Source organism: Dysidea avara, chromosome 3 (genome assembly GCF_963678975.1).
Source record: "Dysidea avara chromosome 3, odDysAvar1.4, whole genome shotgun sequence".
In the NCBI taxonomy this organism is placed as follows: Eukaryota; Metazoa; Porifera; class Demospongiae; order Dictyoceratida; family Dysideidae; genus Dysidea; species Dysidea avara.
The window spans coordinates 42,289,154-42,315,764 of record NC_089274.1 but is presented as its reverse complement, the minus strand read 5'-3'; the positions used below and the strand labels follow the sequence as shown (position 1 = coordinate 42,315,764).

The 26,611-nt window shown below is 37.9% G+C and overlaps 1 protein-coding gene across 1 annotated transcript; it reads left to right on the top strand.

The window, feature by feature from the left end:
- On the top strand, positions 1-26,484 carry LOC136251055 (uncharacterized). Its single transcript, XM_066043432.1, has 3 exons — positions 1-135; positions 9,852-13,649; positions 26,216-26,484. The coding sequence occupies exons 1-3, from the start codon at positions 128-130 to the stop codon at positions 26,319-26,321; spliced, it is 3,912 nt and encodes a 1,303-aa protein (XP_065899504.1). The 5' UTR covers positions 1-127; the 3' UTR covers positions 26,322-26,484.
- The last annotated feature ends 127 nt before the right edge of the window (positions 26,485-26,611 follow it).

The following is a 26,611-nucleotide window of genomic DNA, read 5'->3' as shown; positions in this document are numbered from 1 at the left end:
CTTAATTAGAGTGCGCGGTTAAAATCCGACCCTGTTAGTCTACGCAGTCTAAACCGAGGTTGAGACCAAGGCAACTTGGACCAAGGTCTATACAAGCAAGTGTATGTGACCACAAGAAACAAGAGAAATGACGAGGTTAGCGTTTACATAGTGTAGAGTATAGCATTCAAGTTACTTAATTAACCGTGTACGCGTACCGACGTGCGGATGGCAGTCAGTATATTATAAGGTGTAGCTTGTAAATGTTGATACCCACAGCGCTGGGGCGGGTGTTCCCTTCGCTTCTCCCTGAGGACGGCCCCCCCCCCCCCCCCCCCCCCCACACATACACACACACACACACACACACACACACACACACACACACACATAGAGAGAGAGGGGATTTGACAAATCTAATTCTCTAGTACTAGGACAAAGAACTAAGTCCTCACCTACCGAGAAAGGTTTAGGAGGTTTGATAAATAATTTATAGCCCGAAAACAAGATGTAGCCCGAAAACAAGGTGGAGCAAGATGTATGTAGATGTTGAATTTCCAATTGTGTAATGCGTTACATAAGTAACGCGTTACTCCCAACACTGCTCGTTCAGTAGCCAATTCGCACTAATGGTATTCGAGATGCTATAGAACGTTTTGTACGTCCATAGTGACCTAGGTTCCATAAAACATTGTGGCTATTACATGCCATAAGTTCTAACATAATGTCTTTCCGTAAATATACATGTTTTCATATTCTTCTGAAAACCTCTATAAGTTGTAACCTATACAATTTCCCTAGTCCTGTTATTTTACAACGGTAGCTGTATAAAGGGTAGGGTGGTAGAGTGAGCACCAGCTAGCATTCAATATGGACAAGGGAAATAATAACTGGTAAGTCCCAGGTCAAATTACCATCTCCTTGGAGCTATGGAGATGCTGTAATAGCACAAAATGTACAAATTTTGTGTTGTGCAGCAGGCCAAGCTAATAGTAGTATTGTGCCCAGTCACTAAAGTACATCATGTACTTGCCAATGGCACTCATATCAGTGAGCTTTAGGAACTTCAGTTCCAGAAAGCATACCTTGATAAGTTTAAAGCATTGCTAGACTAGTATTGTAGCCATCTCATTTTCAAGCAACCTGTAGATATAATGTTTTGTGCGTTACTGCACTGGTGTTATTTTATGATTTGTTTTTGGGTCGGGTTTTCTAAAATCACAAGTTTTGGTAAAAATTAATCTATTAGTGACTATAACTGTCTAGTTAGTTGATTTGTAAGGTCATTGTTTTGTATGTGTACTATCCTCACTAGTCTCACACGCCTGACCCATAAAGGGTCTGGTATCACTCAATCCAATCCCAAGTACACTAGAAATCTTTCCTACATTATTTGTACAGTAATTGCTTGTGACTACATAAATAATTAAATCATGCAAGCCACAAAAGTGTTCCAAATAAACATCTCTCAATAATGCCGATAAGCCATCCTTGACTTTCCATGCTTCAGCAATTGTGAAGTGTTGAGAACTTCATTTCTGTACTCGTCTAAATCTCATTGGTGACCTATGATTTTGGAAGTCTCTATCTTAAAACAGCTTCCACTAGACTCAGCATTGTATTGAGTGATACCACACTCTTAATGGGTAAGACTATTTCCTCACTAGGGACCTCTGAGAAAGCTGAAAGTCAATACAGAAAGTATTGTTATTTAGGTTGCATTGTTACACTGAATGCTAGGCCTAGAAGTAATAGATGGTATGGATTGCCTGAAATATATGTATGAGCGCGAGGGCCGCTAGACCCGAGTGCAAGTACATATATTTCAGGCAAATCACAAGTGCTCATGAAAATATATTCCACTTGGGTGACTCACCTGCAAGTGTGGGAAACTGCATGAATGATTTGTGAGTGTATTTATATGGGACTATGTGATCTTCAGTTGAGGATAACATACGTAAGAACAAGGACAAGGCATTGCTGAGTAAGTGTATCGGCACAAGCATGCAGATAACTTCGATTGTGGGTACGCAATTAAACACAGAAAGCTGAAATGTGAGCTCATAATGATGTTTTAAGACTAAAGTACTTCCTGTACTAGTTATCAATAACTAAAGTAGTGAATATGTTTACAGCGCTAATGACTAAATCAATTAGGCACCATGGCTATGACATCATGCCACGTGTCTACAAAACAACAATATAAAGACAAAAATGCAAGCTCATTTAAGTGCACTAATGTACTTACTTTACTAGCCATAAGTATACTAAAGTAGTAAATATGTTCACGACTCTAATGGCCAAATCAATTAAGTGCCACACCCAGTGCTATACGTGGCATCACGCCAAGTGTCTATAATCAATCCAAACACTAATCTGTGACCTCCTTCATTCACGAATTATCTTCTTCCCTAAGTCCGCAGGTTAACTTTGGCTCGGCTTTACAGAGCTATAACCCATAATCGATCCTGTGAAGTGTCACTATATTAGAACAGAGGAGATGCCGCACAGTTTTATCAAAGAAATCTGGTGATTTCTGAGAATGCCTGGAGAGAAATTGAGGTAGTATACCAAAAAATATACTCTACTTACTTGGTTAAACACCGCAGCATTTACTACCTTAGTTGTAAAATATGTGCAGTAACTATTCGAATTTGACTACCACTCAATGCTTGAAAATGATGTAGAAGCCCTTATTTTCAAAATCAATTGTTGATTGAAGGTGCAGAGTAAATATGGTACTCCCTCCTAGGAGGGTTACATTTCTTTTTATACTGCATCCATTTCTCATTAATGCATTCCAGAGCACCGATAGTAGTGCTATATGGCATTTATGTTGTATTAGTTAAAAGCATTGCCATGAGTGCTATACGAAAAATATAGCACGAAAAGAGTGGGCAAGAGACAGATATAGCACAAGGAAAAGCCAAGTGCTATATTTCATCTTGAGACCACTCTTAGTGCTATATTTTTGTATAGCACAAGCAAGGCAATGCTTTAACTGATTTAAAGAACTTCCAAGTTTCGAGCTGGAGTTTGAGTAAAACATGCATGAAACTATTTGAAACTCACCAAGCAAGACTTCAATGAAACAATCGACTTCGCTCTGGATACGGATGTCCCTCTGGAGTGCTTTTTCCTCTGCCTCTGGAGTGCTTTTTCCTCTGCCTCTGGAGTGCTTTTTCCTCTGCCTCTGGGGTGCTTTCTTCTAGTTAATTGTCCTTGTTTTCTCAATTTTAGGGTCGGGCGCCATGTAACTCATCGTCTTCTGCCCATGCACAGTGCTATAACTACCTCGATATAGCACTGTGATCACCAATATAGCACTGTGGTCATGCATAAACTGTTCTGTACGGCAAATATAGCACTATTTTTTTGCTTTGATCTTCACTCCAAGGTTCTTTAAAAGTGGTATATTTATTAATATAATCATAGATTGGTTACCAAGCAGCTGTAGTAACTGTTACTATTCTAATTTTCATAGTTACCAGGTCACTGCTTTAGTATAGTACATAGTTATACTGAATGTGTGTAAATTCTAACCAGTACAAGTATAAGGAAGTTCGATTAGGGATCATACATGTAGAAATAGTGAAACAAGAGAAGTCGCCTACACCTGAAGATACACTAGAGGACATTTTAATTCCTACTTTAGTCTATACCCCACAACTGAATTAGGGATAAAATGTCCACTAGTATATCTTTAGGTGTAGGCGACCTCCCTTACTTCTATTTTTATGATCCCTAATCGAGCTCAAATTATTAATTTTTCCTTATACTTGTTTGTTAACTTTTGCAACATTATTATGATCCACACATACCCCATTTGAACAGAAAGAATATTGTTTTTGTCTGAACACTATCAATTACTGAAATAACAAAGTGGCCATCAAGCTTTGTTTTTAGCTATGTTCAGCCCATTACACAACATTACAAACAAAGAACCTCTAGGAGAAGGACCTCTGCAATCAATCAGTCACAACGGAAAACTAGAATGATTCCCATCAAACATTGGGAAGCCATCATGCGGCACTACTGCGAATCGACACCTTGCACTGTCAGCAAAGATAAATGGGGCACAAAGGAGGACACAGGTAAGTCGATGAAGCATGCACTGTAAGTACTGCAGTATACCAAAAGGCACCAGTCGTACTGAAGCAACATTGAATGGTGTGAAAATCAAGCCCATATAGCCTTGCCATTGTTGAGTTATCCCTGTCTGAAAGTATCAGTCAGTCAGTCAGTCAGTAGAAAATTCCACTAAATAATTAAAATTTCATAACAACTTTTTAGAAGTGTTTTCAGTTGTACTGAAGGCACTTTTGGGCTTGCTAGCACCAGTTGGGCTGAAGTGACATCAAACAGTGCAAAAATCAAGCCCGTAGCCTTAGCTATTATCGAGTTATGCTTGTCTGAAGGCATCAGTCAGTCAGTCAGTCAGTAGAAAATTCCACTAAATAGAAATTTTTGAAAAATTTTGTAGCAGCTTTATGGAAGTTTTTTGGGTCGATCATACTGAAGGCATTTTTGGGCTTGGTTATATCTAACTAATACTGCCAAGATGCCATTTGAGGCTGTTTTAGGGTGGTGTTGTTGGCCAGAAGAGCCAAAACCTTCAACCACCTTCAAGTGTGGAATATTAATCATACCGGTTATCCAAATGCCATACCTGTGAATCACCCACAGAAAACCAATGTTATTAGCCTAAGGATATAAAGAAATGATAGCTATAAAGTTGCTGGCCGGTTAGATACAGCTGTATTATAAGTTATTGCAGTTATTGGTAGATAGTTGACTTGTATTAATGGGATTGGTAGTAGTGTGACAATACAGAATTTTTATCAAAGAGTATGGTAGTACTGTTTTAGTAGGGATCACCTTTAAAGTGATGTGTGCCACCTAGAATGCCGCCTTTGAGAATCATGGATAAATTCAAGGTATAACATAGTAGAAATTAAACAAGTTGAGCAACTTGCAGCAGTGGTATAGTGGTTAGAGATAGATTGTCAGTTTAGGCATGTTGTTGGAATCATGCCTTTTTTTTTGCAAATTTTATTACAATTTTTTTGTCTCCATTGCATCATGATACAGTGATATATCACAAGGTACAAAGTGGAGTGTAAACATAGGTGTTTGTTACTTTATTTGGAAATAACAAAACCTTTTTTTCTTTTCCAAAATGCTAAATAATCATTTAAGTATGAAGATGGCATCTACAGTATACAATAATTTGATTCACGAGAATGTCAGCCATTAAAATGTAGTACATTTCTTATGTCCACAAGTATAAGGAAAATTTGGAATTTTAAGTTTAATTAGGGATCATAGAAATAAAAAGTAGAGAAAAAAGGGAGGTTGCCTACACCTGCAGATATACTAATGGACGTTGTTAACCCCTACTTCAACCTATAGCCATGGCTGAATTAGGGATTAAATGTTCGCTAGTATATCTGCAGGTGTAGGCAACCTCCCTTGTTTCCCTACTTTTTATTTCTATGATCCCTAATCAAACTATAAATTCCTTATACTTGTTTGTTTACTTTTTTGTAACATTATTATGACTGGTGAACCCACACATACCACATCGAAAGAAAGGATAGCATCAGATTTGATGTTTTCGTCTGAATGTACACCCCAGGTATCAATTACTGACTCGAAAGTGAAGCAGCCATTACGCTTCGCTATCAGCTATGTTCACAAATGCTATAAACGAAGAACAGTAGGAAAAGTACCTCTCCAATTAATCCAGTCACCACGAAAAATATGGACGATTTGCGAGCCCCAACTACTCGAGATTAAATGTTGGCCATTACACTTCACTTTCACCTATTTCAGTCTCCTAAGAGCATTACAAACGAAGAACAGTACATACTAGAAACGTCTCCGCAATCAATCCAGTCGCTACAGAAGATACAGGTAAGATACCAACACAGCCACAGGGAAGCCACATTGTGCTATGATAATCGCGAATCAGCACCTTGCATTGTCAGCAACAAGAACTGGAACACAAAGGAGGACAAAGGCAAGTCCATGATGCATGTATTGTACATACTGCGGTTGGCGAAAAAGCACATCTCGGGATGAGGCGATGTCAACAGTGAAGAAATTAAGCCCGTAGCTATATCCATTGTTGAGTTATGCTTGGCTGAAGGCATCAGTTAAATTCTGTTAAATAGAATATTACAATTCTATAAAAACTTTTTGGAAAGGTTTGGGGCTGATCTGAAGACATTTTTGGGCTTGGCTGTGCCTAACCAATACTGCCAAGGTGTCGTGAAGGGAAATTGAGGCTGGTTTTAGGGCAATATTTTTGGCTGGAAAAGCCAGTTTTGCATGATCCTTATATAATATACAGTACTACCGTTGTATTGATATATAACGATACAGGATATATCAATATAGCCTAATTTCGTATCGATAGTATCATGGCCTCAATCAATATGTGATATATTGATATATTGTTGCATCATCTCTACTACATACTGTCTAATTTCTTATAAATGGTTTATCCTATAGACATGACAACAAATTACCTTGTGATTTTTCATGGAATTTGTGTGCAACATTCCAGTTGGTAACCCAATCTGGATAAAACTTAATAGGTAATTGAACTATAGTAATACGGTTTTGCTACCCTATAAATTTGAAGGAAGCATATGGTAATTTTTAAAACGTTGCAAAAATTTATGAAACGCAATATAAAGAAAATATTAATGTGAAAAAATGGAAAGGCACATGTGTCTCTAGTGACTAGCTAGATTAATATTGGAATAGAAGGTGTCCCAACCCAAGGAAATTTCACCTCAGAATGGTATATTTCGCATGAATAAATATAAATGCATGAAAATTGCTATGTAGTACACACCTGTTTGTGTTGCACCCACATCAGTTTCCTTGGTCACATGACACACTGTCAATCTACATGTGTCTTGATACCGTGAATAGAAATGAGTGAAAGGAAAACAAGCTTTTCCAACAATTAATGAATGGATGTTGAAATATGTGATTACCTCAGTTTGCTGTTCTTAGAACTAAATTGTACCATCAATTTGTTACTATAATGAACTGTTATATAATTATTAACATGTTACTACATCAAACATAAAATGTCTTTTTAATCACTTTGTTTCTGTGGTAACGGTCAGTGATTTACTTTATTATATGCAACTTTCAAGAATTTGTCAGAAGTGAAAATCAGAAATGATTTGTGTAAATTAAATACTCTAATCCAACATACTTTGGTGATAAAACTGCAACAGAGTAATGTGCATTGACTCACATACTGCACTAAACTAATATCTGTGTGTAGGTTAGAGACCTAGCATGATGGATTGTGGATTTTAAAAACTGAGCAAAGTGAAGTTTTTAAAATCCATGAAGACCTGAGGGCGTGGTCTCTTAACTGACTTCGTATGCATTTTACATGGGCGTATAGGTGGAGTCAATGTAGAATTTGGTTATATGTCGTACTGAAATCATCACACAATGTTAAAATAATCACGGAATACTAAATGTACTTTTGTCAAAGTGTTAAAAAAATTGAAGCTTGCATCACTTCCTTTCACAAGTTAAAGTTTTGTTAAGACTTGGATCTGGCACAGCTTGGGAATGGCATTGATTGATAATGTCTAGCCGGGTTAGTGGTAGCCACTGCCGATGGCATCACAGCAGTGTAAACAATACGTGTGTCGAAGAAGCAGCTTGTGTGGATTTATACGACGGTAACGAGTTGTCACAAGTTGTGCCTTCAGTGGCACCACAGTAGCACGAAGAACAAGCATGGTCTCAAATATGGACCACACCCACATTACATGTAGTGCAAAATAATGTTTATACAAGGAAGCTTACCATTTAGGTCTTAGTAAAGTCCATCCATAGTTTAATAGAAGACGAAAATGGCCTTAAAACACTCTAGAAACAGATAGGAACTAAACAGAATTTTCCGTGATATTTCTAGACTTCTCTGTTCATTATAACAAATGCACGTACAACGTTAGATTGTACCTCCCATTATCGAATTCTTTAGGCATGCCTATAAAATGAAAAGAGTACTTAATCACATGTTGGCCTGGGTGACTGGTCACCCACTGCAGGCTATCAGCTTGGAGGGAGCATTGCAAATCAATGATTGAAAGTGAGATTTGTGATGCTTGAGGTCTTTCTGCTAGCAGTTTAAGAACCTGCTAGCAGGTCTCTTAGTGGATTTTAAAGACTTCATTATCCTCCAAAGATCAAAGCATATTATGCATACCATTTTCTAAATGTAAATAAAAAAACTGTGATTATATATTTTACCTTGCCATAATACTCTCCAACCATTTTGGTTGTGGCCTTTATTTCTACTACTATTTCATCACTAAATTGTTGATATTACTAATGTGAAACTGAATCAATCTAGCTGTTGAATATCAATTAAGCACTTCTTGTAAACTCTAACTGGTTAAATGGATTTATTGGTTTGATTATTAGCTTCCTATTACAAAGTCAAAGCTATATGAGATTTTATTTGGACAACACAAAAGTCACCAATAAGTAATGTGTTAAATGAGCAGTCAGTTATAATGGGTTTTAAAAATTGTCCCTCATGATACAGTAATATTTTACTTGATGTACATGTCAGGTTTTTCTTTGGAAATCCTACTGTGACTTGGTCTATTGTACGTATATGCATTTAATTTTGTGTAAAATTTTACGTTCGACAAGTATCTGTATGGCTAAGGGTGTTACATATACAAGTAGAAGGAAAAATTAGGAATTTTAAGCTGGATTAGGGATCAAAGAACAAAAAAGCAGGGAAACAAGGGAACAGCTAAATAGTTGTGAAACAAGGGAGGTTGCCTATACCTGCAGATATACTAGTGGACATGTAATCCCTAATTTAGTCATGGTTATAGACGAAATTAGGGATTACATGTCTGCTAGTATATCTGCAGGTATAGGCAACCTCCCATGTTTCACAACTTTTTAGCTGTTCCCTTGTTTCCCTACTTTTTTGTTCTTTGATCCCTAATCCAGCTTAAAATTCCTAATTTTTCTTTCTACTTGTTTGTTCACTTTTTTAATAACACAATTATGACAACTGAATCCATGTGTACCACATTAAAAGAAAGAAGGGCGCCAGGCATTCCATAAAATACTTTTGCGTCTGAACGAGCGCCCCAATAATCAATTACGCACTGAAAAATGAGGTGGCCATTACGCTTCATTTGTAGCTATGTTCCACTCGTTACACAGTGTTACAAACGAAGAACAGTACAAGAAACTTCTTGGCAATGAATCCAATCTCTACGGAAAATGCGGGCAAAAAGCACAACACAGTCAGGGGGAAGCCGTATCGTGCTATCGCAAATTGACACCTTGCATAGTCAGCGAAAAGAACTGGAACACAAAGGAGGACAAAGGTAAGTCCATGATACATGCATTGTACGTACTGCAGTTGGCGAAAAGGCACATCTCAGGACGAAGCGATGTCAAACAGTGAAAAACTCAAACCCAAAGCCTTATCCATTGTCAAGTTATGCTTGGCTGAAGGCAGCAGTTAGTTAGTTAAAAATTCTGTTAAATAGGAAATTCCATAGAAACTTGTTGGAAGGGTTTGGGGGTCACTCTGAAGGCATTTTTGGGCTTGGCTATGCCTAACCAATACTGCAAAGCTGTTATGAAGGAAATCTGAAGCTGGTTTTAGCATGATATTTTTGGGCAAGAAAGCCCATAACTGCATGATCCCTAATGTACGGTACTACCGTACTGTATGATGCATAATACGACTGCTGGAGAGCTCAAATTTGCAAAGTAATTTTCAGACATAATGTTGTCATAAACTAGAGAAGTTAGAACATATTTTAATATTGTCTTTGATTTTTCTTGTATAGGTTAATGATGGTATTGGCCATGTGGTTATGCTTGATAATGGCTGATCAACCCACTTACAGCAAAGTGATCATCATTAACAATGATGGTACCAACACCACTGAATGTTGTGTGAATGGAACATGTCCTTGTAACTCTCTACACTTAGCTTTACAAAATCTGACAAGTAATGCCATTATAAACATCACATCAGAATCAGTTACACTACACACTACCACTCCAATAGGATCAGGAAACCTACACAACATTACAATAACTGGTAATGGTGCTACTATCATGTGTAACAATAGTGGAGGTGTGTACTGTGAGTCATGTAGTGATGTCATCATTAAGGGGATCACTTGGGACCAATGTGGTGACCCTAACAAGGATAATGTGGTGGCTGGAATAAACTTCACTGACGTACACAATTTTAAAATAGAGAACTGTTATCTTCAGGGATTTAAAATTTGTCCAATAAGCCTAAATCCAGGAAGCTCTGATATTGTTGTCAAAAATACCACTTTTCAGTTTAATGTTATGAAGAAATTATCAAATGATTTTGATGGAAGTGGATTAAAGATAATTCCTACCAGTAACACAAGTATTGTGATATCAGATAGCACCTTTGCTAACAATGGTTATTTTGACATCCTTCAAAACCAATCATATTACAGTCTTTTTGTTAAAAGTGCAGATGATACTTTGTTGTATTACAGCATAGCCATATACAGAACCAAGTTTCTGTCTAATTCTGGAGGAGCATATGTCTACATTAATGCTGCTAGCCTTGCACCGATAGTTTTATCTGATTTGATATTTCATAACAACACAAACCAAGGTATTTGGTTCCCATCACTGGATGCAGTCCATACTGATGTTTCCCTGATGCTGTCTAATTCATCCTTTACCAACAACAGGGATGGTGGGATTATTTGTACTGTTCTGAGCCAAGAACAACATCATCTAGTTAATATCACACTACAGTATTCTAACTTCACAAACAACAGTGCCTTAGCTGATACTAATAATGTGGTAGGCTTTCATATTGCCACCATGGACAGTAGTACTTATATCCTGTCCATACGACACTGTAACTTTTTAGACAACGTCAATGGAACTGTAAGCATTTTTACCACGGAGAGTAGAATGTCATACAATTTAGTATTCATTGATGATGTACTGGTGATGGGTAGTCATACTATGGGCAGTCCTACTGGCAGTGGAGCTGTGTCTATTATTCTCAGTGGTTTAATGAACAACACAATACGTATCACTGATACAGAATTTATATCAAATAATTACACAGGAATAGCTGGAGGTGCTCTTTATGTTGCAACTGCTAATACAGAGAATGATGTCTACCTTACAAATTGTCTGTTTCAAGAGAATGTTGCTACAGGAGAAGGTGCAGCATTTTACCTCCTAGATGCTAACACTGGAAGTAGTGGGACTTTGTATGAAACTCGTATAACTATTTACGGAGGATCAAATTTTATCAACAACACTGGTGGTAACAGTATTGTGTACATCTCAGCTGGCTCTATATTTACTACACTGTTTATTTCTGCAACAAATTTCGTCAGTAACACTGGCACTACTTTACACTTGATATCCTCTAATGTCACAATCAATAGTGATGTTAGGTTTAATCGCAATTCAGCCAATAATGGTGGAGCAATGTATCTTGAACAAGGAACTCAAATCAACTTTGATAACAAGTACACAAATATCAGTACCTACTTTTTAAACAATTTGGCTGCTCAGTATGGTGGTGCAATATACATTGACCTTGGTTCCAGTTGCTCTAAACATGGTGTGTTATTTTTTTCCAACTCTCCTAATATGCGTTTACTGCATGTCAATTTTACAAATAACTCAGCTGGTGTAATTGGTAATTCAATGTACTTCAATGTTCACCAACACTGTCAGATAGTCCCTGATTCCAAAAGCAACAATTCCATACTGTATCTTCCATACCAATTCAAATATGATGAGTCAAAATCAACAGCAATTGTCTCATCACCTCACTCACTGATGTTATATTTTAATAATGCTCAGGTTCTTGCCAATACATACTACATTCAAGGTCAGGTTTTAGGTCATCCAATTTTATTTGGTGGGCATGTATTTGATTATTTCAATAATTCTGCTGCACCAACTCAGTTTGATGTACAGTGTTATGATAACTGTACTGATATTGAACTGGTTGATAATCGTGTACTTGTTGATAATGTTTCAACACTCAGTCTTACTTTAACTGGTGAAAAAGTTGTCACTGATAGACGTAATGTCAGTCTTAGGCTCACTTCTATTCTTGAGACATTCAATGAAAAGATTTCCGTCTCTGTTGTAGTAGAGTTAATACCATGTACTCCTGGGTACTATTACAACAAGTCTTGTAATTGTTGTGTTTGTTATCACCATCAAGACATTGTAGAGTGCTTTAGTGATTACAATGAAATTAAGAAGGGCTATTGGTTTGGTGTAGTTGAACATAACACTACTGTATCACTGTGTCCTAAACGATACTGTAACTTTGGTAATAGTCGTAAGGAAACCAGACAAGGTTACTGTATGATACCAGAAAAATTAGATTATCAGTGTAGACCACACAGGACAGGAGTAGCTTGTGGTGAATGTAGTTCAGGACATACTCTACCATATGATTCACCTGATTGTATCAACCGCCACCATTGTCTTCCAGTAATGACAGTATTAGTGGTAGTGTTGACTGTCCTGTATTGGATTGCCATAGTGGTAGCTGTGTTTGCTTTGATGTTCCACAAGTATCAAGTATCACTGGGGTATTTGTATGGGATAATTTATTATTACAGTATAGTGGATGTTGTGTTGGATAATAATCCTTATATTGGTAGTGAAGTGTTTCAGTTAGTTGCAGTGCTATCTAGTTTTGCTAAACTAACACCACAATTATTTGGTGAGCTGTGCTTTGTAAAAGGACTGACTAGAATTGATCAACAGTTCATTCACTACTCACATGCAGTAGCTATCTCCTTGTTCTTAGTGATCATCATTTATGTAGCAAGATACTATCCAAGGATTGCCTACTATGTTAGCCATTGCATAATACGTGTTATGTGTCTTTTGTTGCTACTTGCTTATACATCGCTAGCATCCACTTCACTGCAACTACTAAAGCCACTAACATTCGCAGGTGTTGATGAGGTGTATGTGTATTTGTCTCCAAGCCACAAATATTTCAGAGATCGTCATGCGTTCTATGGCATTGTTGCTGCATTGTGTGGACTGATCGTTGTGATTGGTATGCCATTGTTGTTGCTACTGCAACCATTCATTAATTCTAGGGTAAATTTCATCAAGATTATGCCATTACTTGACCAATATCAAAGTTGCTACAAAGACAAGTATCGCTACTTTGCTTCATACTACCTGATATGTCGACTAGTGATGATCTTAATTGTGTTTATTGGTGACAGTAACTATTATAACATGTTGTACTACCTACAAACAGCTTGTGTTTTGATTGCCATGATTCATATTTGGATCCAGCCTTACAAAGATAACTTTCTCAATGCATTGGACGGGGTCATTCTTCTAACACTTGTTTTGGTTGTCAATGTTAACACCTTTGCTTTTCTGTCTTCTGCGACTCCTGAAATCATTTCAATTCTGGTGGTGTTTCCCCTGCTGCTGTTTTGTATCACTGGCATCAAGAAGCTGATCATTTACTGCAGATCAAGAAGTAGACAATTAGACTATGATTATGATCAACTTCAAGGATATGAAGATGACCAAAATGATCAAAAAGAGAGAAATGGTGACATGACATATGAAAGGTAAGGAATGTTTATTGTGTACTAAATTCACAGATATGATATTTATGTACCGTAGTGAGAAGATTGGAGTTTATTGGCTGTCATGCAGTTTAAAACATTCTATCACAGTATTTCTGTCCAAAATATCTTCAATTTTTCTTCACAGTATTGGTTAGGCATTGTCAAACCCAAACTTGCTTTCAGAACAGTCCTAAATGTTGCCAACTAATTTTATTCATTTAACTGTATTTTCTACTACTGTGAACAATGAAAGTTTTAATTTGGCGTGACTTAAATTTGGTGAATCAGCATATGAAGCAAGTTTGTAGTTAAATGTTTAGCAAATTTACTGCACAGGCAATATTGAACAATTAACTAATTGCTAATACAAAGTTCCTTTAATTTGCCAAATACACCAAACTCTAGTCACGCCAAACTTTCATTGTTTAGACTACCTGGCTGGCCTGGCTTAGTGATGCCTTCAGCCAAGCATAACTTGATTATGGTTAAAGCTATATATGGGCTTTATTTCTTCACTGTTCAATGTTGCTTAGGCCCAAGATGTGTTTTTTCACCACTTTTTACTAGTGTTCCATCAATAATTGTATCAGTATTGAGTTTGCAGTATCACTGTTAAGTTACTTAATAAACTCACTGTCGTGTCGTTGTGTTATGCTAGCAAAATTAGGGGCATAACAGGCTGGAAATAGAGTTAAGCATATTTGTTGCTTAACAACTGCAGGATTTGTTTTGTGAAACATTAAGTCACAGAGCTTTCACACTTGCATTAAAAAATTGATTTTTGATACTCTAAAAGAACCAATAGAACTACTGATGTAGCTATCTTGGAAGGAGTTGTGAAACACTAGTGCAAATAATACAAGTAGTACCGTGCAATAAATCTATACAAATAAATACAATCCCTACTAATCATTTATTACCTACTTCAGTCTACCCATGACTGATTTATAGGGATTAAATGTTCACTAGTATATCTTCAAGTGTAGGCAACCTCGCTTGTTTCATTACTTTTTCCTAATCAAACTTCTTAATTTTTCCGTTTTTACATAATGTAACTCCGAAATACTTGCAATTGTTAAACAAGTATAAAAAAATTGGGAATTTGAATGTATAGTTGCTTCTTATTGTTTTACAGCAATTGGACATTACCTACTACTCTTGTTTCAGTACTTTTTATTGTGGCAATACATTGTCCCTACTCTAGTAGGATTAGTTATTCTTTGTTATGCTCAGCTGTTATGTGTTTGAGAGGAGCTAGATCACATCAGGGCTGTCCACTCTCACTAAGAGCACATGGCCTTGCACTAGCTGAGGGTCAGGTGGCTCCAGCTCATTGATTGGAATTTGATCTTAGTATTGTCTAGTACTTTTAACATCTTTAGTGCTAGGAGTTGAGGCAAGGGGCGCTGGAAACCCGGGAATAATTTTTTTTTTTAAATCTTTAAAAGTTTTCATGTATCCATAGCTCCATAGTGCTTGAATGGTATAATTAGCCATTTCTGCTGTGGAAGCTTCCTCAGGGTAGGGCATCTCCCATTCCTAGTTTGAGTCAAATCTGCCCAGCTATCATTGGGGAATACACACCTTCAAAATTCGTCTTATTTCAGTTCTTCATATGGCCATACAGTCTTTGATGATTCCTGTAGTAAAGGGAAAAAGTTAAAAAGGAATTATCAAGGCCAAGCATAGGCTGGCTTTGGAACTTGCAATTACAAAAACAAGTGATATCCACACAATACAGTGAAACTGTGAAAAAAGGTGTGATATTAAAAGGCCTGGGTGAAAAAAAGTTGTGAAATCAAAGTTGGTGGTCAACAAATGGCTGCGATGATGTCAATGCTAATAATGGCTGTTAGTGTTGCACCAATATCCAAATTAGTCGTTCCTTCCGATAACTGATATTAAGCAACAGAATTAGCCAATACCGATAACTGGTCTGATATACACTAATAACACTAACACTCATCCTCATCATTACTAAATGACTCACATTAGTGACATAACCATTGATATACAGCTTATTCTAGGCTAAAATATAAGTTAGACATATACCACAAGTAAAAGTTACTCGTGGTAAACATGTTTTAAGTACATTTTACTACTGCAAGACAAGTGGCTGGTACTACATAGAAACCTAAAAACCTCAGTTTACTGTTGGGCATGGCCTTAAAACCTGACAGTTTACTATGGGCATGGCTTCTAGTCACGCTAAACCATCAACACACAACTTAATTAAACTACCAAATAACTGATGTCTAGCCTCACCCACATCATTATACCAAGAGTTAATAATAGTAGGGAAGGAGAGTATCCAACGCCCAATAGGCCTGTGTTAAATGAGCGTGTAAGAGCAACCCAGATATCACCGTACTTATTCGTATTTTCTCAAGCCATACCTCTGTGGCACATATCTACTCCAGTACGTGTATCCAAGCCTCTTGAGTAGTGACGAGAGAAGTGAAAGGCCATCTCGAGAAGAGCGAAAAGAAGAGTTATTGGCGTGCTCATGAAGATTGCTGGGAGCTTTGCTTTCAACCAACATCATCAGTAGAAGCATCTCCTATTGTTATGTGGAGGAAGAAATACCCGGCTGTCCAAGAATCGAGTGCACCTTCAATTGAAACGAGTGTGTGCTGTCGAAGAACCAAAGTTCATCCAGTGTTGCAGTATGCGCGCTCGACAACAACAAATAGATACTGATTGTTACCCAACGAGACACGCACAGACATCAAGACTTGATATCGATTCTGTGTATCAATTACTTGCGGTGGCCCGTAAAGGCTCTCTTACACTTTGATTTTGTGAACAGGTCTGGCCAAGAAGCTACATGCTCATTTTACACATACCTATTGAGCATTGGATACTCTCCTCCCTACTATTATTAACTCTTGATTATACTATGAGATCAACATCGGCTTTGATTTCATCAAAACTGATCAGTTGCCTAATCATCAAAACCAATTAATCGGCTAGTAGCCAATATCGGCCCAATACTGATTATTGAACCAATTATCGAACTGATTATCAGTGCAACACTAATGGCTGTGGAGGGGCAGATTGTTGTAACAATTAACTTGATTTGATCCACTCAGGTGTTAACTGCCCAACAATTTGTCACGTAGCTCTAAGTTGCCCTCTCTATTCAACGCTCCAACTACTAATTTTCATTAAAGCAATCTAACCACATGTGATACATTACATCACACACAAGTCATTACATCATATAGTTACATCAATCAATCTAACTTTCTTTATACTCCCCGTGTTTGATTCATTAGTGATCAAACAGTAAAGTACAATAACTCAAAAAATACTAAATATAAAATGAAATGCTAAATAAAGTCAAAAAAAAAAATAGCTAAGTTCTAATTCAGTTCTTTTCTAACTTCTAGGGGGATTAAATGTTTTACACTACGTCTTAGTAGAGTAGGTCGCTTAAGTCTGTAGAAGAAACTTGCACCATTGCAGCTCTGACATGTCCATCCCTTCCACTCAATAATTCTTTTACAATTCCTAACTTCCAGAACAATCTCTTGGTCAAGTCATCTTTCAAAATTACAATGTCTCCTACAGCAATGTTACAGTCTCTGGTACCTCTCTGCTTGACTGAATAACACTCTCTTAAATTCAATAGATAATCTCTTCTCCAGGTTTTGACCAAATTCCAAAGCAGGGTTTTATGATTATTCACTCTTCAAGTCAGTGTTTCATAGGTACTTACCACTTCAAAATGGTTGCTGTTTGGTAAACAGGTAATCTTCCTTCCATAGATCAAGTGAGATGGAGTTAAAGCATAATCAATCCTTTCACTGTCATCATGAACATACGTTAGAGGTCTAGCATTAATCACTGCTTCAACTTCAACAATCAGTGTTCGTAATTCTTCAAAGCTTAAGTTGGTTCTTCCTATAGACTTCTTCAAGTATCTTTTGACCCCACGCACCATTCTTTCCCAAAAACCACCCCACCAAGGAGCCTTCTCAGCTATAAAGTTCCATGTAATCCTGTTGTTTGTAAGGTAATGAAAAACTTCTGTGGACCTGGTTATTTTGACAACTTCTTTGGAGGCTGCCTTAAAGCTCTTGGTGTTGTCAGAAATTAGGGTAGCAGGCATACCACGTCAGGCAGAGAATCTGCGTAGAGCAAGTAGGAATGATGTGACATCCAAGCTGTTGGTCAATTCAAGGTGTATTCCTCGGGTTGAAGCACATGTAAACAAACAGACATACACCTTTTGTAACTCACTTGATTCAGTCAACTTCTCATCATGAATAAACAGTGGTCCGGCAAAATCCAAACCAGTATGGGTGAATGGAGGATCTTCCAATACTCTAAAATTGGGTAAGTCAGGAGAACAAGTTACTGAGTAGGGAACTCCTTCCTCACACAGGAATGTACTACACGGCGCACTTCTTGCCTGCCTTTCAGTATCCAGTATTGTTCTCTCAAAGTGGTCAAGGTGTCTCTAACTCCACTATGAAGGGTTTTCTTGTGTACATGTTCAATCAGTAGTCTGACAAAAGGATCTTTATTAGGAAGCAGTAAAAGATTCTTGCTATTGTTAATCAAAGAAGAGTTATTAATTCGTCCTCTGCATCGAATAAGGTGTTTTTCATCTAAGAATAACCCAAATTGGTTAATCGTGACTGGCTGTGGATAAATCCTGTGTTTCAGGAATCTTATTTCATTGTAATATGTTTGATTTTGAATAGATCGAATCCATACTTGTTCAGCTGAATTAACTCTTCAGCTTGCAAGTTGATTGAGCTAAGAACAGAATTGCCAGCAACTACCATCTTGAGATGGTGGAGGAATCTCAAAACATAAGCAGTCACTCTCAGTAGACGGGTGAAGGAACTGTAGTTGTTCGCTTGCGCATTACTTCAGCAATGCCAGTGTACATGTGTTCATTGATTATGTCCGCATTACTTACCAAAGAATGTATAACAACAGGTGGATTGCGTACCATCTCAGCCTTCACTGATTCAGTAACCTCACCCAATGAGTTTACAGGCTATTTACTGTCAGGTTCTTGAAGAAAGGAGGGTCCATTCCACCACAGATGTGAATTAATCAAATGTTCAGCTTTGACACCTCTAGATGGCAAATCTGCTGGGTTGTTAATGCCAGGGCAGTGTCTCCAGATAGCATTAGATGTTAATTGATGTATTTCATCTACCCTGTGCTGTGTATATTGCCTATAACATCGGTTGTTTTTGATCCAGTGTAGTACAGTCATGGAGTCTGTCCAACAGAAAATGTTCTTGATCTGAGGAATCAAGGGTGACACAGTGTTAACTAAGCGTGAAAGAATCAGGGCTCCCAGCAACTCCAATCTTGGTATGGTTTGTTTCTTAATGGGTGCAACTCGTGCCTTGGAAACTATCAAACGAGTGCTTGCATGACCATCAGAGTAGACTGACCGCAGGTACAAAACAGCTGCATAGGCTTGTTCAGAGGCATCACAGAAACCATGAAGTTCAACCTCATTCACTTCTGAACCGATATCGTAGTAGCACCGTTTTACTCTACAATTGGATAGTAACTGAAGCTCTGCCATCATAGAAGCCCAAGAAGCCAAATCATCTCCAGTTAACGGTTCGTCCCAGTCAATCTTGTTGGTACAGAGTACTTGAAATAATATCTTGAGTCTGATGATAAAAGGGCTCAAGAAACCCAAAGGATCAAAAATACTTGCAGTGATTCTTAAAAGTGACCGTTTACTGACATTTGATTCATCAATACCCACCTTCAAACTGTTTAGCTTGAACATAAACTCATCAGTTTGACTGTTCCATGTGATGCCCAGCAGTTTGGATAGAGTAACTTGATCCTCTGACTCTGATGTTATGTTGTCACTTGGAATATCTTGTCTCTCAGGTGCCTTATCAATCTGTGTGGTTTCACTTGCATTAATTCTCATCATCAGTTGTGTTGAATTGGTGTTCCATTTTCTTAAGTTGAAACCCCCTTCAGACATCACTTGTTTGGCTTGCTGGTACAGTTCAAAAGCACCTTCTACGGTTTCTTCAACTGTAATTAAATCATCAACATACAAGGAATGAGATAGCTTATCTGTCAAGTTTGAGTGGTGGTTCTTATATTTTTCACAGTGTTGAGCAATCACTGCCCCTAATATAGCAGGCGAGGGACGGAGACCAAATACCAACCGTGTAAATCTTAAATGTACCACTTCACTGTTTCGGTTGAAAGGGTCTCGATACCACAGAAAACGTAAAACATCACGGTCATTCTCATCTATCCCTATCATCAAAAAAGCCTTCTCAATGTCAGCAATTAATGCCACAGGGTAATTGCGGAATCGTATCAAAACATTTAACAACTTGGGTACCAGGTTAGGCCCCTTTTGTAAACAGTCATTCAGTGATAAATTGTTTCCAGCTGACCTCGCAGACCTATCATAGACAACCCTAACTTTAGTCGTACTTCTTTCCTTTCGGATTACAGGAAGGTGAGGCGCATGTAGTGGACAGGATTGTGAAGCTGCTGGTTTGACATTGTGATTTTAGGCACTCTTTCCACAATGCCTTTGTTCATTTGCTCACGAATGGTCTGGTCATATTCTGACATAATTTGAGGTTCCTTCAGGAGTCTTTGTTGCAGTGACATCAGTCTGTTGAAACACATCTGATAATGATCAGGCATATCAAATGGATCTCTAGTCCAAGGTAAGCCAACTTCATATTGTGTGCCTGAGAATCGCAGCTTTGTCAAAAACATCTCTTCGGGAGGATCTAGCGTAGGTTGCTTGGTATCTTGTGTTCCTATTGATTCCAACTCCCAAAAACTCTTGAGGGAAGACAAAAGAGCATCATCTTGTTTGAAACTTATTGGATGTTGTATTCCCTCACATATGGACAGGTTAGCATGAGTAGCCATAGTATGAGTGCCATCTGTAGGACCAGATAGTAACCAACCTAGTTTGCTGCTCACAGCAGTGGGTCCTCCATTGGTGCGTATCACTTCCCCAGTAACAAAAGCCCAATAATAATCTGATCCAACCAGCAAATCAATGGCATCACTGGTTTCCGCAAAATTGTCTGCTAATTCTAACTCACGTAAACATGGGTATTGATTTACTTCTAGAATGGGGGGTAAAGGTGTGCAAATTGTGGGAAAACAGAGAACCTCAACTTTGACTACCTCGTTGCCACCAAGTTGCATCACACGTCTGTGTTGTCACCAAAGGTGTTTAAATGTAGTTTTTCTCTTTTAATTGACCTTAAACCCAGCTTACTTCTGATGGCTTCAGTGATGTAACTTCTCTGGCTACCATTGTCAAAAAGAATGCGAATGTTGACCTCCTTAGTTCCATCTGAGTCAGAAGCCACAGCCCTAGCTGTCTGCAAAAGTATGGCTTTCTTGTCCTTAATGGAGTTAGTGGTGTTTGCTGCAGTTGCTTTATCAACAGGTGGTTCCTTTGTATCTGCTGTTAATGGCTTGTTGACCAAGGTGTCACATAAAGATTGATGCTGACGTTTATGACATCTCCTACAGTTCTTGTTAGGATCACAGTCCTTAGCACGGTGCTGTGGTTTAAGGCATACAAAACATCTCCCTCCCCGCATTAAAATAGCACGTCTCTCCTTGAGATCTTTTACAACTTGACAGGAGGAGGAGTAATGCTCACCTTCACAATAAACACATTTTGGTATCTGACTACCAGTAAACAATGCGGAAGAGGTTGATGGAGACTTAGGAGGGATGTGTTGTTTCATCATCGTAGCTTTATTCATGTTACTGGCTTCTCTAGCCTCTACTTCAACCTTAATAGTTTCAAGGATGGTTTCTAATTTCCAAACCTCCCCCTATGAGTCTCATGCTATTCGTAATCGTACTTCATTTGGGAGTTTTGGCATGATAATAGGAATTAACAAACTGCCATATTCCTGCATATTGATTCCCAATGATGTTAGACTGCGTGTACGCACGGTTAATTTGTCAAAGAGCATTCTCAACGATTGTTGACGGTCAACTGTGCATTCGGGTAGCTTCAATAGCTCATCCATGTGTGCTGATATAATAGTTTGGGGATCACCAAACCTTTCTTGAAGCAGTGAAACTGCAGTATCATAATTACTGTCTGTCAGTGGCAGACCTTGAATCACTCGACTCGCAGCTCCCTCCAATAGCGAGTGTAAATAATTAAACTCTCAATTTTTGATAAACTCAGATTTTCATGCACTGCTGATTTGAAAGTATCCCAAAAGGGAGTCCAAGACATCGCACTGCCCTTAAATTTGTGAAGTTCTAATTTGGGAAGCCTTGCTTTGGCAGGTGAGGGAGTTGGAACTGCAGGTGGCATGACAGTTGGTGTAGATGGACTAACCGGATTAGTGGTCAAGGTTAAAAATTCATTAATTCGTGTCTTGTAATCTAGCACCTTGAGGTTAATAGTGTCAGACTCTTTGATCTCGTGTTCTATTTCGTCGATATTACAAAACACCAATATATCATCATCATATTTTTGTAAAATTGTTAATTTGTTTTGCAACTGTTGATTCAATATTTTCAATCTACCCACCTTGTCCTTAGCTTCATCGGGAGGAAGAGACAACAATTCGTCTAATTCATTGGTTAATCTGGTGAGCACTCCCCGGTGGCCTCCCCGTACTGCTTTAAGCCGGTCCAAACTGACTGTGGATGATGTATCTGTCATTTCAGGGTTTCAATCTCTAAGAGCAATGTAGAAGGAGAAAAACGGGTTCAATTACAGCTAATTGCACTACCTTTACAGGTGCCTATCAACCCGGCACCAAGGAATTCGGGTTTAGATTGGTGATAATCGAGCCCCACGTTGGGCGCCACTTATTGTAACAATTAACTTGATTTGATCCACTCAGGTGTTAACTGCCCAACAATTTGTCACGTAGCTCTAAGTTGCCCTCTCTATTCAACGCTCCAACTACTAATTTTCATTAAAGCAATCTAACCACATGTGATACATTACATCACACACAAGTCATTACATCATATAGTTACATCAATCAATCTAACTTTCTTTACACAGATCCAGGGGTGGGATGCACCAGGGTAGTAGGAAGATAGAGCAGGGGGTCTGGGGATGCAGTCCCCCAGAATCTATTAATAACTATTTGATATGTTTCAGGATTGAAAGTTTTTATGTAGAGTAGTTTTATGTACAAATATCTAAATCATATTGCTTTCTACATTGATCAAGAGTTGTGTAGAGATAAGTGCAGTCACGATTAATTCAGCTATCTATAGCTATATTATATAATTATTACAAGTACACAGAAAAATTTGGAATTTTTCAACTAGAGTAGGGACCATAGCACATCGATAAAAAGTACTGAAACAAGCTGGAGTAGTGCACGATATTATATCACAGTAAAACAATAAGAAGTGTTGATTTACTGTGATTTAATATCGTGCACTACTCTAGCTTGTTTCAGTACTTTTATCGATGTGCTATGGTCCCTACTCTAGTTGAAAATTCCAAATTTTTCTGTGTACCTGTTTGTTAACTTTTTTGGTAAATAATTATTATGACTGGTGAACCCACGCATACCGCATCTGAAATGGTGCCACGCACCCCAGCTAGATCAATTATCGTCTGAAAAGTGAGGTATCCATTACGCTTTGTTGTCAGCTATGTTCAACCCATTACACAGTATTTCAGATCAAGAACTGTTTGAAAAGCACCTCTGCAATCCATGCATACCCATGCACCCCAGTTATATCAATTATCATCTGAAAAGTGAAGTATCCATTACATTTTGTTGTCAGCTATGTTCAACCCGTTACACAGCAGTACGAATCAAGAACTGTTCGAAAAGCACCTCTGCAATCAAAATAGCCACTATGAAAAACACGGGCGATTTCTGTTAAGAAGGGAAGCCATCACGTGCTACCACTTTTCGCTGTCAGTAAGGATGAATGGGTCACAAAGGAGGACACTGGTAAGTCCATGAAGAATGCATTGTATGTACTGCAGTATGCCAAAAGGCACCTCTCGGGCTGAAACGACGTCGAACGGTGAAAAAATCAAGTCCGTAGCCTTAACCATTATCAAGTTATGCTTGTCTGAAGGCATCAGTCAGTCAGTTACTCAGTCAGTCAGTAGAAAATTCCGTTAAATAATTTTTTTTAAATTCCGTAGCAACTTGTTGAAAGCATTTCGGGTCGATCTGAAAGCTTGTTTGGGCTTAATTTTACCTAACCATGCAATACTGCCTCATTGTCGTCAGGGAAAATTGAGGCCGGTTTTTGGATGATGTTATTTCATGGGCCATGCCTACTCCTTTGTGGTCCCTACTATGTAGTACTATTGTACTCTATTATGTATGATGAACCTAAAGAATGGCATACACAAGACCATGTACATTAAAATATCCTTAGCAAGCTAGATGTGTCCATGCATGCATGGGATAGTGCTAGTTTGTTTCATATTCAGCAACTATGGAGGATTCTCAATAACGTTGTGTGTGAATGTTCTATTAGAGTATTTAACTGACTGCTCTATTAGAGCATCTCGATTGTTTATGTTATTTTTGGGTGGGGGAAGGGGCACGTACTCCCTGTGCCCTCCCTTGGATCCGCCACTGATGTATGCATTGTTAAATTTATTATTATTTACATCATTGCAGCCATTTGTTGGTTGCCACCTTTGATTTTACAACTTGTTTCACCCAGGCTTTTAAAGGCCGCAGCTTTTTTCACAGCTTGGCTGTTTTTGTGTGTATTTATCTCTACTCTAGTTTAAAATTCCTAATTTTTCTTATACTTGTTTGTGAACTTTTTCTGCAAGTTCATGACCACTAAACACACTGTATAATGATGCAAATTAATCTGACTGGATTTTTGAAAATAGGTCTTCAACACTCATCCATATAGGAGCTGTATATATAATCCTAAAATTTTTCATCCACTTAGCAATATTGGCACTAATTATTGACCAGATTTGAAGTCATTAGTTTCCTTTAATCTGTCTGAAGCTGTGAATCGTTAAAGTTGGCAAATTGGGTGTACACACAGGAAGACCCCTTTTCACAAAACGGTCATAATATTACACAATTATAATTAATGGCAGCACTGTAATTATATGGGTATATGCAAGTAGTCAACAAATCTTTGTTGTTTAGTTAAAAGTATAGCACACCACATATTATTGCTAAACTGCATGTATTCACAAAGAAGTTGATCAAGTTATCTAGCTTAACACAAGGTTCACTCACTAACTTTGTTTACATGCTATTAGTCGCACTTAACTATAGCTACATGTGGTTTGGTTGATGTACATCATGTGAAGAAACACAAAGAAAGTCATCCATGCTACCAGTCCGAATAATGATGAAGCGAACAAGAGAAACAGCTAGTGCAGGGGCAGATCCAGGGAGGGTGCTCAAAGGGTTCATGGAACCCCTCTTTGGCAGGTGACTGACTGAGAACTGCTGACAAGTTTTTCTTCAATTCAACAAAACTAAACTCAGCTTTTCAGTCAAAAAAACACTGATTATATGACAAAACACTTACTTTTACCTTTGTATACTTCAAATATCATTTGAAACTGCTATCTTTCTGTGATAGGTGCCTCTATCTTCTTTATCTTCTAAAGCTATTACAGCAACTGTTTAAGGCTTCAGTTGCATTTCTAAATACCTAAACAGTAAGATTTAACAGTGAAACATTGCTGGGAAAGAGAGGAACTTTCCCTTTTAGAAGTCTGAATCTGTGCCTGTAGTGAACAGACAGCAAATGTGCAGAAACGCTAGTAGCTGCTAAACACAAATACTTGTCTCTGACGATATTGGACAGCTCACTCAGCACTGCAACATCTACAATACATGTCCACGGCCATACGCGTTATGCAATACTATATTGCATAATGTTGTATAGGACAGAAACCCTACTATCGATGAAGAACCTTCACGGGTATAGAAGGATGAAAGACAACACAAAGACGCACGCATTGTATGTTTATCAACATGCCAAAGGTTTTTTCTTAAGTGAATTTGAAAAGTGTTTGTGAAAGACATATAGGGCTGTAGCTGTACCCAGTTTCCTGCTGTGCTTGACTGAATGTGTCAAAAAGCAGTAGAAAATTCCGTCAAATAGAAACTTTTAAAATTCTGTAACAACTTGACAAAACGTTTCAGGTTGATCTGAATGCACTTTTGGGTTTGATTTTACCCATCTAATACTGTCACGTCGTTGTGAGGAAAAATTGAGAAAGATTTTTTATCACATGCCACACCCACACCTTCATCATCCCTACTATACGGTACTATCGTACATGCCAAAAATTTGGCTTGTTATATAACAATGCAATCTTGATCTTAACATACGATTTATACAGTTATACTGTTGGATCTAATACTTATTAGTTACTATTTTACTACATGTTGCATGTCACACATGTATCCAAAATCCAATAAAGTATGTAGAAATTGTTATGATTTTCCTATAGACACTGACATGTTTTTCTTGATATACCTGTTATATAACAGTTGTCACATGTTCCATAATTATAGATCAACATCATTTAATTATGTGTATATACAACATGCTGTTTTGTTACACAGAATTGCAGGGTCCAGCAGTGTTAATACTAATAATAATAACAGTGAAGAAGATGATGATCGCAATATGACCAAATTCCAGGAGTCTTTATTTTATTATCAAGACTAGCGTAGCTGGCTGCTGAAGAGACATAAAACCTGTAGCTACACAGCTTTCATGTTAATTTTTGTCACTAATTAGCTATACATGTTAATAACTGCATCATTTCAATGTCGGTCAAGGCAACATAGATGTGTACAAGTTATTTTTTTATAGTAATAATACTGTGGAACCTCGAACTTTCAGTTAAGTCAACACTAAAAATGATTGTACTACCGAACTGCATTTGTTTGATTGTTGTACAGGGTGACCTTTCACACATGGACTTTTCAGTTTAATATACTATTAGTGGTCCTCAG